This window comes from Carcharhinus amblyrhynchos, chromosome 8 (assembly GCF_965287045.1).
Source record: "Carcharhinus amblyrhynchos chromosome 8, sCarAmb.v2.hapA, whole genome shotgun sequence".
Classification (NCBI taxonomy): domain Eukaryota; kingdom Metazoa; phylum Chordata; class Chondrichthyes; order Carcharhiniformes; family Carcharhinidae; genus Carcharhinus; species Carcharhinus amblyrhynchos.
In genome coordinates this window covers 69,515,990-69,531,525 of record NC_137331.1, presented here as the reverse complement: position 1 = coordinate 69,531,525, position 15,536 = coordinate 69,515,990, and the positions used below count along the sequence as shown (strand labels likewise).

The window sequence follows — 15,536 nt, the reverse complement described above, 5'->3', positions numbered from 1 at the left end:
AAAGATTGAGTATGTGGATATTAAGGAGGAGGACGTGTTAGAACTTTTGAATTCTATCAAGGTAGATAAGTCGCCGGGACCAGATGGGATGTACCCCAGGATACTGTGGGAGGTGAGGGAAGTGATTGCAGAGCCCCTGGCGATGATCTTTGCGTCGTCAATAGAGACGGGAGAGGTTCCGGAAGATTGGAGGATTGTGGATGTGGTTCCTATTTTCAAGAAAGGGAACAGAGATAGCCCAGGAAATTACTGATTGGTGGAGTCTGACCTCAGTGGTTGGTAAGTTGATGGAGAGGCTTCTGAGGGACAAGATTTATGAGCATTTGGAGAGGTTTGACATGATCAGAAATAGTCAGCATGGTTTTGTCAAGGGCAGGTCGTGCCTTACGAGCCTAGTTGAGTTCTTCGAAAATGTGACTGAACACATTGACGAAGGAAGTGCAGTGGATGTGGTATACATGGACTTCAGCAAGGCATTTGATAAGGTCCCCCATGCAAGACTTCTTGAGAAGGTGAGAGGGCATGGGATTCAAGGGGCTTTGGCCTTGTGGATCCAGAACTGGCTTGCCTGCAGAAGGCAGAGAGTGGTTGTGGATGGGTCTTTTTCTGTATGGAGGTCAGTCACCAGTGGAGTGCCCCAGGGATCTGTTCTAGGACCCTTGCTGTTTGTCATTTTCATAAATGACCTAGATGAGGAAGTGGAGGGATGGGTTAGTAAGTTCGCCGATGACACGAAGGTCGGTGGTGTTGTGGATGGTCTGGAAGGATGTCAGAAGTTGCAGCAGGACATAAATAGGATGCAGGACTGGGCGGAGAAGTGGCAGATGGACTTCAATGCGGATAAATGTGTAGTCATCCATTTTGGCAGGACCAATGGGATGAACGAGTACACTATCAAGGGCAGGAGTCTTAGTAGTGTTGAAGAGCAGAAGGATCTTGGGGTCCGGGTCCACAGGACTCTTAAATCGGCCTCGCAGGTGGAGGATGTGGTCAAGAAGGCGTATGGTGTACTGGCCTTCATTAATCGAGGGATTGCATTTAGGAGTCGGGAGGTAATGCTGCAACTTTATAAGACCCTTGTCAGGCCTCACTTGGAGTACTGTGCGCAGTTCTGGTCGCCTCACTATAGGAAGGACATAGAAGCTATTGAAAGGGTGCAGAGGAGATTTACAAGGATGTTGCCTGGACTGGGAGGCATGCCTTATGAAGTTAGGTTGAGGGAGCTGGGACTCTTCTCCCTGGAGAGACGAAGGTTGAGAGGCGACCTGATAGAGGTTTATAAAATGTTGAGAGGAATAGATAGGGTGGATTCTCAGAGGCTATTTCCCCGGGTTGAAATGGTCGCTACGAGAGGACACAGATTTAAGGTGCGGGGAGGAAAGTACAGAAGTGATGTTAGGGGTAAGTTTTTCACTCAGACGGTGGTGAGTGAATGGAATCGGCTGCCGTCAGTGGTGGTGGAGGCGAACTCACTGGGGTCTTTTAAAAGACTTCTGGATGAGTATATGGGATTTAATGGGATTGGGGGTTATAGGTAGGTCTATGGATTGGTAGGTGTTGATGTGATCGGCGCAACTCGTGGGCCGAAGGGCCAGTTTGTGCTGTAGTATTCTATGTTCTAATGAGTGGGGCATTTCCAATTGCTCTCTGGGTAACTCTAAGAATGCTTTAATTCATTTAGGAGGATTTAATTAATGCTGTGCACAGTTTTTAGTGTTTTGATTAATTGATGTGGGCTAAGTTTCTTTTCATGAAGCCATTGCACTCACAACGCACAGTCAACACCGACCTCATCTCACTTCAAGAAATCAGTTCACTTGAATTAAGCCATGTTATCCCTCACACAGATCACTTGACGCTCAGGAAATTTTGGGCTGAATGGACAGGATATCTGACAACAGCACTCGGTGGAATACAGCTGTTACTTTGTTAAAGTCAGCCTGTATATTGTGAAGATTTTTATTCCAGATTGCAATTGGCAATGGCTGCAAGGAAGAAGCGCTGCAGCCTGATTTTTTCCGAGAAAGCAGTTCCGGATATCTTTCTTCACAAGGTGCTTCAAAGGCAGGTTTTCCTCTTAGGAGTTAAGTGGTAGCTTCTGGTAATGACAAATATTTGGCCCACTATTTGAGCCAAGTGGAACAGTGTGTTTCCCACACACATAGGTCATGAGGGGGAAAAAACTCAGGATTCAGGGAAGTTGCCAAAGTTGCTTGCAGTTTTAACATACAGTCTTATGAAGAATGACAACCAGGGTTCACGTTCACCTTGATGCAACATCAGAGAGGCAAAATTTGCATTACTTTAATCAATGACAGCCTATATTGCTATAGTCCATATCAAACTGCTGTTGTAGACATATGCCTTGAATGTTGTACATAAATTTGGAAAAACCAGGAGCCCTAAGCATACATAGTAGCAGTCTCAGAAGGTTGCGATTATACTAGTGATTTGAACATAAAATCTCGACCTACAATCCAATCCTAAAGTGAGGTCTATCAGAGGCTGTCTTTCGGATGAAATGTCAAATCAAGGCTGTGTCTTTCCCCTCAGGTGAACTTCAAATATCTGGTGATAATATTTTAAAAATGAGGAGGATGTAGCTTTCCCCGATGTTTAGGCCAATATACGTCCATCAGCCAATATGATTAAAGCAGATAATTTGGTTATTATCACACAATATTGCTTTTTGTGCAATTTTGCTTTGTGCATTCTGGCTGCTCTGCTTCCACCATTACAGCTGTGAGTGCATTTCAAAAGCATTTAACTGCAAATCTCTTCAGGATTTCCTAAGATCATGGAAGGTGCTACTTGAACATTTTTTCTTGTTCAGTGGCAACATAAGCTACCTGCATGCTGCACATTCAAAGGGGTGACTGGGAGGCTAGAAATATTAGATTATGTCTACGTGCCCTTTTTGTTCTTGCTTAAAGATAGAGGCCTGAAGAAAGGATGCTCCCAATTCATGAGTTATGCCAACAGTCATGCCCAAGCTAAGGATGAACATCATTTTACTTCCCCATTCTTTCTTTCTCTACTCATTAATTCATTAAACTCACTAATTAATTCATCAATTCCCTAACACAGAGGCAGCACAGGATAGGGGGAAACAGTTTACATGAACATCTGATGCTATTGGAAATATAAGTTATTCTTGTTCAAGTGTTAAATACTTCAATGTTTCAGAGGTAAGAAGGATTACCTGGAAAAATGCACTTTAGTGTTGGGGGATTAGCAGGGTAAATACCTGGGGTTATGGAGATAGGGTGTGGGTGGAATTGTGGTCGGTGTAGACTTGATGGGCCAAATGGCCTCCTTCTGCAGTGTACGAAATCTATGATTCTGTGAAACCACAAGTGACACCCAAGGCTTTTGGAGATCTTATTATTCAAAAAAAGGCTCTGCTTTCTGACTTTCTGCTTCTCATGGTGGAAGTGATCAATTCTTGCTTTGGCAAACGATGCATAAGTCACGTGTTTTATGCAGTGATGCAATACAGACTAACTGGTTTTCCCAATGTCCCTCATGGCTCCTTGGAAAAATTTCTTTAGAAATCACAACACAAAAACAGACTGTTCAGCCCAACTAGTCTGGAGTAACCTCAATGAAAATATTTTTTAAGGCAGCTGCTAACTTCACTGCTGACAAGCCCTGGAATTCAGCTGCTGGTCCTCCTGCAGCCTGTTACACAACTCTTCATTGCTTCCAGGGGGAAATGGAACATACAAAGGCACTGTTTCTCTATCAGGGCCAAATAATCCCTTTATAGTCAATATATTGTTGCCAGAGTAACAGCAAGAATAGGCTTTGCTTCTGCAAAGTCTTCTCTTGGATTAAAGAGTTCTTTTAGGATTGATTTCCTCATTTCTTTTCAAGGTTCTTTTTACCTTCACTAAGTTTAGCTTCTTTGCCTCTGGCAATATCATATTTGAACAGGCTATCAGAATTTATATTGTGTTTTTCACTGAGAATATCTGCTTAATTTCTTAAATAAAAAAAGGATTTTAATGCTGAGCATGTTAATGATTGGGTTACTTGCATTAATACTTTGTATTTCAAGAAGACAGCAATTTTCCATAAAATCTTATTGTGTTTGACAGTTGTTTTACATCCACACTTACGGAGGCAGGAGACATGAGGGTCATTGTCAACCTAATCCTCATGGTAGGAAACTGGGACTGGCATGGTGGCACAGTGATGAACACTGCAACCTCACAATGCCACAGGCACAGATTCGATTCCCAGCTTGGGTCACTGTCTGTGTGGAGTTTGCACATGCTCCTCATTTCTACATGTGTTTCCTCTAGTTGATCCAGTTTCCTCCCACAGTCCAAAAGACATGTTGGTTAAGTGCATTGACCACGCTAAATTCTCCCTCAATGTACCTAGGCGACTAGAGGATTTTCACAGTAAATTAGTTGCAGTGTTAATATAAGTTTAAGTTTATTTATTAATGCCATAAGTAGATTTACATTAACACGACAATGAAGTTACTGTGAAAATCCCCAAGTCGCCATACTCTGGCACCTGTTCGGGTACACTGAGGGAGAATTTCACATGGCCAGCACCTCTTTCAGACTATGGGAGGAAATCAGAGTACCTGCAGGAAACCTCTGCAGACGGAGGGAGAACATGCAAACCCCACACAGATAGTGACCCAAGCCAGGAATCAAACCCAGGTCCTGGGTGCTGCAAGACAGCAGTAGTAACCACTGTGCCACAAGAGTCTCAGCAAGAGATGATGGATTAACACCGACATTCTGCAGGCATAGGTATTGTTTTAGTGGCCAATCATTAGGTCATCAATTCAACTCCTATATTCCATGATTTTTCAAAATTCATCATATTCTCGCCCTCCTTTGCAGCCAGCCAGAGGTTGACAGACCTACTCCCTTCTCTTACCCCCACAACTGGAAGCTAATCAAAATTAGAATAATGACACTGATTCTAAAAAAATCACTAGTGTCAGCATGAAGGTATCAGGTAGGTGAAAAGCTGCCAGCTTCAACTTTCCACCAAAGCAGAAAACCTTATTTATCATTTTTTTTAATGTTTCTATTTAGCTGAGTTTTTTAACTGAATGGAAAACAATATTTGCATAATGCCAGAGATTAGAAATAGGGGTGGCATGGTGGCACAGTGGTGAAGGAAATAACTAGACTTTCTGACTCTTTTACTGTTTCATTTTTACAAGTTCTAAAATTCTCTTCAAGGTTACAGTGTTATTATTTGTGCCCTCCACTGGCCTCCATTTCGCCCTAAGCCTACCTGTGACATTAATGAATAAACTTACCCTAATGGCATTAGATTGCTACCAGGATAATGTACACTCAGGATATTACTTTTCTCTGACTCCAGTGGACAGGTACATTAAAATTATTCACTTGCTCTTTCAGCAAAATATGTGTCTCTCAACATCAGACATATTTTGTATGTATGTATGTCTGGGAAAAGTAGCCAATATTGAATCAGTCCACTTAAATCTAAATGGACTGATTCAATATTACATTGATGCCATCTCGAATGATTAGATCCAATATTAACCATGCTTTAGCTTATTTTCCAAACCTGGCTCCGCAAAGAAGTAATGGTCTTTTGTACTTCGACCACAAAGCTGTTGAAATCCTGAGGAGCCTCGTGATTACGGGGAAAAATTGTTGAGTTGAAAGATTCACTGAAGTCTTGCTTATACCTGATGTACATTAAAAAAGAATAATCTTTTAACATACAAAGAAATGACTATAGTCATGAACAGATGTAACGGGTGCATAATAGTCAATGCATTCTTAAAATTATTTACCAACAAGGGCTTATTATACGTTAATATTGCTCACAAAATACTGTAGTTCAGCGAGTGCATTACAAAATCTTAGTACTTATTGTTCACAATTTGCAAATGGCACAGGGCCAAGTAATGTAACATGGTCTTCCATATAAATACAACGCTGATGACAGGATTATATTTTATCCTATTTGGAAATATTTTTTGGTTGAAAACCATGTTGCGAAGTCAGACCATTGGCTGATACTTCATGATTTACCTTCTTTGCCTCCCCTCAAATACTATCTTTCAGAATCTCCACCCAAAAGCTACATACCTTCCTTTATGCTTATCAGTCCTGGCTACAGCATCCTTTGCACTCTTATCTTCTGGATAACTGAACTCTAATGAACGTTTGCTGCGGAATTGGTCTGAAAGTGCATTCGACTGTTCTCTTGTTCTACAATCTGTAGAAACAGAGTTGATTTTGAAGTACTGTAAGACATCTTTCTTTGACAGCAACATCTTTATCTCACCACACTGAGATCTCCACTAAACATACACATTTACAATTTTGTACAGTCATGAATATCACATTTGGACAAACCAAATATTTCGCACAAAATTTACCATATTATGCAAAGATCGCTTCACACTTGTTTTACTGGTTTTGATAACACTTCCCGAATAGGTAGATTTCCTTGCATACTGGAACATTTAGAAAGCATTACTATGCAAATTTCATTTAGTAAATAGTGCACCTAGACCAAAAGAAGGAGAAATTCACTCTTTGAAGGTATGGCCTTTCAGTCGATCCATACTACTGGGAATTTTCTTGGCGTAGTTCTGCCCTGCTGCCGTTACTTTACCAGAAATGTGTTGGGAGCCCCATTTAAACAGGTTAATGGAGCTTCCACTGCACATTCAGTGAAGTGACAGTGGTGGGGTGGAGCAGCTCTGAAGAAATTCTCGGTTTATTCACAGGCCAGTAGAGGGTACAGATAACAACACTGTAACCTTGAGGAGAATTTCAGAACTTTTAAAGATGTAACAGTAAAAGGGTCAGTAAGTCTAATTATTTGCTACATGCAAAGCGTTATTTCCACCAGTCTCTTTAGGTTCAAAGAGCTCAAAATCAATACTGCTCATAGAGTAAACAAAAATATAAAACAGATGTTACTGTAGCATCTCTGGCATTATGTAAATGCTGTTTTCCCTTCAACTTCCCTTCAAAGCCCAGCTGAATAGAACCATCAAATATTATAAGCAAGGTTTTCTGCTTTGTTGGAAAATTAAAGCTGTCAGCTTTTCCCCTACCTGATAACTTAATGCTGACTCTAGTGATTTTTTTAATAATCAGCCTCATTATTCTAATTTTGATCAGCTTCCAGTTGTGAGGGTAAGTGAAGGAAGGGGGCAGGTGTGTCTATCACTGGGCTGCTGCAAAGGAGGACCAGAATATGATGAATTTTGAAAAATTGTCAGATGCAGGAGTCGAATTGATGACCTAATGATTGACTACTAAAGTAATGTCTGCGCCTGCAGAATGTTGGTGTTAATCCATCAACTCTTGCTGTGGCATTAATGATGGAAAAGATGCTGTTTGATCTCACCCTGACATCACATCACAATACAAACATGTCAGCCCAATGGTAATTGTCACTGCAAGGAGGATTGATCTAAATCAGCTGGAAGCTAGTGTACAATGGTTCCCTGACAAAATCAACCCCCACCCCTGAGATTTGTCAAATTATCACTTGACATTGCATAAGACCCACACTTGAGTTGCTAACTTCCAGAAATGCTGCTCTTGTGAAGCCAGCTATAAGCCAAATGTAATTTTCAAAATTGGTGCTCTGAAAGAGTTGATAATTGTTGGACTTAACCAATCAGAGTTTTACATTTGACTTGCAGCAAGGCATCTGTGCAAGATCTACATTTGGGAAACACAGTAGCACAACATTGGTCTCACCCTAGGGGTGACCAATCTGCACTTGTAAGAAAAGATCTCTTTGGGGTCAAAGTGGTTCTAAGTTAACAGAATGGTGAGTGGAAGGCTAAAATCAAGTCAACTCTATCGCAGGCTCAATGGTCTCACTCAATCAAGCTGCAGTACCCTAGGGCACTTTTGTAGGTATAATAACAAGTCTAGCTTACTAATAGAATATACAGGGATAAATCTATTGCCAAAGTTTGCAATTCACCCTAGTCAACACCCATCACTTTACAACCAGTGCTTGACACAGGATGTTCAGATTGTGTCAGGTGAGCTCCTTTTATCCCACCGTCAGTTCTTTTCTTTGCAAATATTCCCACAATGCCAGTCTTCAGCTTTAGCTGTTTAAACTTCACCGCCCGGAGAATAAGAAAATGTTAATCCAGGATTGAACAAATCAGCCCTCCAAGCCTGCGCCGCTCATTGGTCCAACTAGACCATTCTTCTGTATCACTCCATTCCCAGTCTGCTCATGTGGCTATCCAGATAAGCCTTAAATGATCCCAGTATGTCCGCCTCCACCACTCTGCTTGGCAGTGCATTCCAGGCCCCCACCACCCTCTGTGTAAAATACGTCCCTCTGATATCTGAGTTAAACCTCACACCCTCCCCCTCACCTTGAACCTGTGACCCCTCGTGTTTGTCATCTCCGATCTGGGAAAAAGCTTCCCACTGTTCACCCTATTCATACCCCTCATAATTTTATACACTTCTATTAGATCTCCCCTCATTCTCCATCTTTCCAGGGAGAACAACCCGGTTTACCCAATCTTTCCTCATAGCTAAGACCCACCATACCAGGCAATATCCTGGTAAACCTTCTCTGCACTCAGTTATTGGGAGGAAATTGCCAATGTAGGAGCAACCTTTTTGCCACATTCAAATAGTAACCATATCATCTTCTAGGCTCTGAAAGTTTAAAGGGCTAAAGCAGCAATTTCCAAATTAATGGACATCTTGGCGATGATGGAAAAAGGATTAGCTGGCAGCCTGAAAGAATGGCAGAGCGTGGCATTCAGAATAGTAGCTGGCAGCAAGTCACACCATGGAAGAATCAATTTGAGCATCTAATATTCAAAAGAAAGACCATCTTCATTGCTCCCATTTTTTTATTTGGTAATTCACAACTCCTCTAGACCCATCCTTTGTTTCTTTACTTGTCCCATTCCCAGCCCTTTTGCTTTGCACCATGAAGACATTTTGTTATTTCCCCTCTCCTGTGTCCCACCTTATTACATACCTTCCCTTTCATTCTTTCTCCTCTCAACTCTTTTTTTTCCTGATTCTGTGTTTGCTGAAAGCCTATTATAGCCCTAACCTTTCCTAGTTATATTGTACCTCAAACTTTAATTCCTTTATCGCCCCACATAGGTTGTTGGATCTGCTGAGTAATCCTGGCATTTGCTGTTAAAGATTTAATTATATCAAAGATCGTCTAGGCATAAAATGAATTTCAAATCACAGTCTTAAATGCAAATATTGGTTTTAATACTGTAACCTCCATCAGTGCAATATGTGGAGTGAAACCAGCCTTGGGAGACAGGCACATACAAGGTTAATTCAACAGTGACAGACAGGGAGTTGCACACAGACATGCATTTTAGTGAAAAGCATTTAGCTGTTAATATACAAGTTACAGTTAAAAATTAAGTTTGTTTTATTGCAGTCTGAAAAATATTTTGCTAATAGCTGTTTTGCAAATAAACAGATTTAAATCATTTCTAATCAAAAGATTCAGCATCAATTCCTCATTGTACTCTGTATTGTGCTTGTGTATTATTTAACATATTAGCCCTGATGTCCATCTACACTTTGCGAAAAGTCTTTAAATATTTGCACAACAATGAATGGAAATCTGGAGTACATCAGCCTCATTTTGTTTTACATTCTTAGATTTTCCTTATTAGTTAACTTCTTGATATGGATCTACGCTGTAAACAAAAGAAACGTAATCAGAATTTTGATCAGTTTATTTTTCAGACTTTCTTTTTAACTGAAACAAACTCTGTTAGTTCTGAGCCTATTGTAAACTTGTAAAAGACAGCTCACAATTAACTGCCAATAATAGCAGTCAGAAATTTGACAGCAATATGACAGAAATATACTTCATATATTTCAACATGTTCTGCATTGAAGTAGACCTTTGATTTCCAAAAAGATGTCTGACATGAAACTCAAATGCTTCTGGATAGTATTGCTTTTAAATATTTGAATTTGTTCCTTTTGATAAAATGCATGAATATTGAAACAATATTTTTTTCAATCATGGTTTTTAAAAAGACTCGCCTCGAACAACAGGTTTTGAAACTGTCTCCTCGAGATAAGTCACCAGCCTAGACAGTCTTATGAGCTGCTGACGCAATTGGTAAAAAGGCTCCCGCAAACCTGGAAGTGCAAGTGAGTCAAGTGAAATGCACAGCTTCACTGTACACATTTAGCAATCAATTCATTGAAGTAAAGCTTGTCATTGCTATATTAAGCTTGGATATGTATAGCATCATTTTTAAATTCCTTTGTGCTTGTACTTGTGGCATCTTTGAATTACAAATGTTTAAAACGTAAGTTCTCACTCAAAGTATGAAATAGAATCCTGAATATTGAATTACAAAGCATTCATTCCACTGAGGGATAGGGGTTAGATGATAGAAACCTTGAGAATTGAACTAGGGCAGTTTCCAGATGTCATCTAAAGCTCGAGGTGGGATTACTACCTTTGTAGGTTCCTGATATTTGTATATTATCATATAATTTACTGGCATAGAATTTCCTTATGAGTTTTCCTGATCTCTTGGCATGGCTTTGATTAAAATACTACAGAAATGCACAAAGCTCAGAGAGATCGGCAAACCACTTGCAGGAAATCCATGTAACTGTCTTTATTTTTTATTCCAGGTGCAGTATCACAAGCCAGAATTTGCTAATTATTAGTTATCTTGCTAAATATTTACTCAAAACTGTTACAACCTCTTGAAATATCTTACATTTCTAGAAATGCTTTTAGCAGTTCAGTGATTTTTTTTAGTGAAAACCCTTTTTAAACATCCATTTTCAAGATCTGAACATCACCAGCATGATCGCCATTTATTGCCTTTCCTTTTTCTATTCATTCATGGGACATAGGCATTGCCGGCTGGCCAGCGTGTACTGCCCATTCCTAGTTGTCCTTGAGAAGGCCCTAGGGGCGGCAAGGTGGCACTGTGGTTAGCATTGCTGCATCATAGCGCCAGGAGAAAGAGTTAAATTCTGCCTTGGGAGACTGTGTGGAGTTTGCACATTCTCCCCATGTCTCATGGGTTTCCTCCAGTGCTCCGGTTTCCTCCCACAATCCAAAGATGTGCTGGTTAGGTTGATTGGCCATGCTAAATTGTCCTTTAGTGTCAGGAGGACTAGCTAGGGTAAGTGCATGAGGCTATGGGGATAGGACCTGGGTAGGCTTATGGTCAGTGCAGACTCAATGGGCTGAATGGCCAGCTTCTGCACTGTAGGATTAAATAAATAAATAAAAAGGTGGTGTAAGCTGCCTTCTTGAAACACTGCAGTCCTTGGGCTGTGGGCACCATGCCATTATGGAGGGAATTCCAGGATTTTGAGCCAGCGACTGTAAAGGAATGGTGATATATTTCCAAGTCAGAATGTTGAAGGCAGAGGGACCTGGCTCCTTGTGAATGAATTGCAAAAACTCAGTTTGCAGGTGCAGCAGGTGATCAAGGCAGCAAATGGAATGTTGGCCTTTATCGCGAGGGGGATAGAATATAAAAGCAGGGAGGTCTTGCTGCAATTGTACAAGGTATTGGTGAGGCCGCAACTAAGAGTACTGTGTGCAATTTTGGTGCCCTCATTTGCAAAAGGATTTTTTGGCCTTGGAGGGAGTGCAGAGAAGGTTCACCAGGTTGATTCTGGAGATGAGGGGGTTAGTTTATGACGAGAGATTGAGTAGATTGGGCCTGTACTCGTTGAAGTTTAGAAGGCTGAGAGGGGATCTTATAGAGACATATAAGATAATGAAGGGGCTAGATAGGGTGGAGGCAGAGGGATTATTTCCACTTAGAAAGGAAACAAGAACTAGAGGGCACAGACTCAAAATAAGGGGGAGTTAATTTAGAACAGAGTTGAGGAGGAACTTCTTCTCTCAGAAGGTAGTGAATCTCTGGAATTCTCTGCCCATTGAAGCATTGGAGGCTACCTCGTTAAATGTGTTTAAGTCACAAGTAGATAGATTTCTGATCAATAAGGGAATTAAGGGTTATGGGGAGCAGGCAGGTTAGTGGAACTTCACCACTTTCAGATCAGCCATGATCTTATTGAATGGCGGGGCAGGCTTGAGGGGCTAGATGGCCTACTCGTGCTCCTATGTTCTTATGTTCTTGAGTGACTTGGAGGAGAACTTGCAGGTGGTGGTGGTCTCATGTATCTGCTGCCCTCGTCCTTCTAGATGGTACTGGCTGTGGTTTGGAAGTGCTCCCTAAGGAGCCTTGGTGAATTTCTCTACTTGTCCCAAGATGATCATAGAATTGTAGAATACCAACAGTGCAGAAGGAGACCATTCGATCCATCAAGTCTGCATCAACTTTCTGACAGAGCATCCTACCCTGTCCCGATTCTTGAAACCCCATGCGTTTACTCCACTAATCCCCCTAACCTACACATGTTGATACACTCAGGGGCAATTTAGCATGGCCAACGAACCTGACCTACACATCTTCTACCATCAGGCGGCATGGTAGCACAGCAGTTAGCACTGCTGCTTCACAGCTCCAGGGTCCCGAGTTCGATTCCTGGCTTGGGTCACTGTCTGTGTGGAGTTTGCACATTCTCCTTGTGTCAGCGTGGGTTTCCTCCAGGTACTCTGGTTTCCCCCCATAAATGTGTGGATTAGGTTGATTGGTCATGCTAAGAAATTGCCCCTTAGTGTCCAGGGATGCATAGGTTAGAGGGATTAGTGGGTATAATATATAGGGATACGGGGGTAGGACCTGGGTGGGATTGTGTTCGGTGCAGACTCGATGGGCCAAAGGTCCTCTTTCTGCACTGTAGGGTTTCTATGATTCTATGTTCTTTGATGATTGAAGGGTCTGTAGAAGGATAATTTGGACTTGAAACATTAACCCTATTTCTTTCTCCATAGATGCTCCCAGACCTGTTGAGTTTATCCAATATTTTCTGTTTTTTAATTATGATGTTGGTAGGCTTGTTTGAACTGCTGCAATTTACTTTGGAGCAGTTGTTAAGAGTTAACCCACTTTAATGTGGGGTTGGAGTCACATATAGGCCAAATCACTTAAGGGAGGCAAATTATTTTCACTAAAAAGAGAGAGTGTACAGGCACAATGGGGTAAAGTAAGCATAATGACATTTCCCTCATGAGTAACAGGACCACATGAACAGTATTTCAGTAAAACAATGAGTGGGTAATTTTCACCATCACTGCTCGAGTGGTAACTGGTAGAGAAGTAGTAGCCATAGAAAATGAAAATTGGTGTTTTGGATTATGAATGAGTGATCCACTCTGCCAGTTAACAGTCCAATCAGTGAAGGTGAAAGGTAGCTTTCTTCATAGGTTGTCACAGCTTAACCAAAAAATACTTCAGATCTCAAAATATTTGAATTTTAACATGTTTTGTTGCAACATTTTGGTGCTTTAATGCACTATTCTTAACTCAGCAAAACTTCATAACACTGTTCACCACTCTATCCTGTAAACTATGTAATGGTTGAAAATTTTACAGAAACTCGCCTCTCTTCCTGTAATTACGAACACGATGGTAGATACGATTGTAGCTCTGGATGAGCAATGATGTGCGATTATATAAATCACGAACATTAGACACAAAACCTGAAAGGAGAGCTTACAACAAATAAATAAGGTAACAGAAGGAGAGACATCTGGAGAAAAAGACAAAAACATAACATTTGAGTCACAATAACATAAAAGACAAGACAAAAAGACGCACATACAAGAGATATGGACATAACACTTAGAGTATGCATACAAACAGATGTAGAACGCCAACAGTCATAAAAATGCAGGGGAGCACATAACAGTTTTTTTAGTGATGTGGGTCTTCAAGAAAATCATCAGCAAACATTATATTAGAATAAAATCATTTGGAAGAATTGTTCATCATATTTGATACAACATTATCATGGAACTTGTCTTTAAACTCATTTAAGTGCAGTTCAGTAGATCTTAGTTTTCATAATATTAAAAATTAGAAATAAGTTTTGCTTCTTATTTCTCCAGTATATATATTCTGAGGAAATCACATACTTGTTGTTACAGAAATTTATGCTCTGAAATTTACTTTAGAAGTTTATAATTAGCAATAGAAATCATTTCAAATGGGATGAATTTCCTATTTGTCATGTGATATTACATTATTTTTCTCTCTCTGACAGTATACGTCTTCATGCTTCTGTTATCTTCAAACTCAGCTATAAAAATGCTTTGCTGGTTGGCCTCCATCAACACAATCTCATCAATAACTTGACTGTGTGTATCCATAATCACACCAGGTTCTGGTCAGTTGCCACCCCTGTGATTGCTGGCTGAAATTGTATCCTGCTCCAGCAAAGTCGTGATTAAATACTGTGATCCCCATGTTCAAATTTCTTTATTGTCTCACCCCTGTTTATCACACTAACCTCCTCCTTCTCTGCAACCCTCCATTCCTTCAATTTTGGCTTTTTCCGCATGCCCTACTTCCTTTGCTGTGCTGCTGCTGGCCTTGCCTTCAGGCATCTAAACCCTATGCTCTGGAATTTCCTTTCCACCCATTGACCCCTCTCACCCCCCTTTAAAACAATGCTACAAATTTACTTCTTTGACCCAGCATTGGTCACCTTTCCTATTGTCTCCTTCTTTCACTTGGCATCTGTTTTTATAGCCAGTCCTATTGTGGCATGTCTCCCACCCGGCGGAAGCTGTGGGCCAATTACTATGTTTACTATGGCGGAACCATAGTATCCTGCTGGGTGGGAGGGGTTCTAGAATCCTGGCCTGTTTGATTTTTCTGCTTTCTTTTGGGAGATTTTACTGCACGAATGTGCTGTATAAAGACAAGTTATTGTTGTAATACTGTCAGCCTTCTCAATTTTTCCAAATGCAAAGCTATTTTCAATTCTTTTCCCCCAAGGTGGACAGCCAACTAATCTTGCCCAGAGATGTCCTGACATTTTGAAAGGAATTAGGCAAAGAAATGACATTATTTCACTGTGAAAGAAAGAAAGAAAGGCTTTAATTTATGTGTTTCATGACCTTGGGATGTCCCAAAGAGCTTGGCAGTCAATGAAGTTCTTTGAAAATGTACAATATACAATATACAATATGTCTTCCTGAGGTATATCCAGATTGTGATGCAATATAAAAATGTTTGATTAAATTTGGATCTCTGCTGCCTATATTGCATGACAACAAAACAGATACATTTCAATATGTAAACATTTCATGTGATAAATTTTAAAATGAGTCATTCAAAACTGGGGCCTTGATTTCAGCTCTTTTAAGATGGCTGGGAAGCAGAAGGAGTGATAACATGAAGAGGAAGGTATCAGGAGAAGAGCGTTCTACTCTTCCCACTGGAGTCTTCCCACCGCCACAACACACTATCGATGACAGGAACAGCTGTGTTGCGGCTATCCAATTGGGTGGCCAATTGAAAAAACTGTATCCAATAGAGGGCCATCTCCAACCCCCATTGATAATTTACTGACATAGGCACAGCTAACTACCGTGTGGTGAGGCTGTGAGGTAAGTCCTGGTGATCTTCCTTAATGACTGAT

At 40.8% G+C, this 15,536-nt stretch overlaps 1 protein-coding gene across 1 annotated transcript in view; it reads right to left on the bottom strand.

Moving 5' to 3' along the window:
• The window catches only part of LOC145347031 (peroxidasin homolog), a 403,231-nt gene that overhangs the window by 5,350 nt on the left and 382,345 nt on the right, over positions 1-15,536 (bottom strand). The window contains exons 20-21 of the mRNA XM_080194932.1: positions 6,099-6,228; positions 5,569-5,692 (exon numbers count right to left, since the gene is read on the bottom strand). Coding sequence (XP_080051058.1) covers positions 5,569-5,692; positions 6,099-6,228 — 254 coding nt within the window. The remainder of the gene's footprint in view (positions 1-5,568; positions 5,693-6,098; positions 6,229-15,536) is intronic.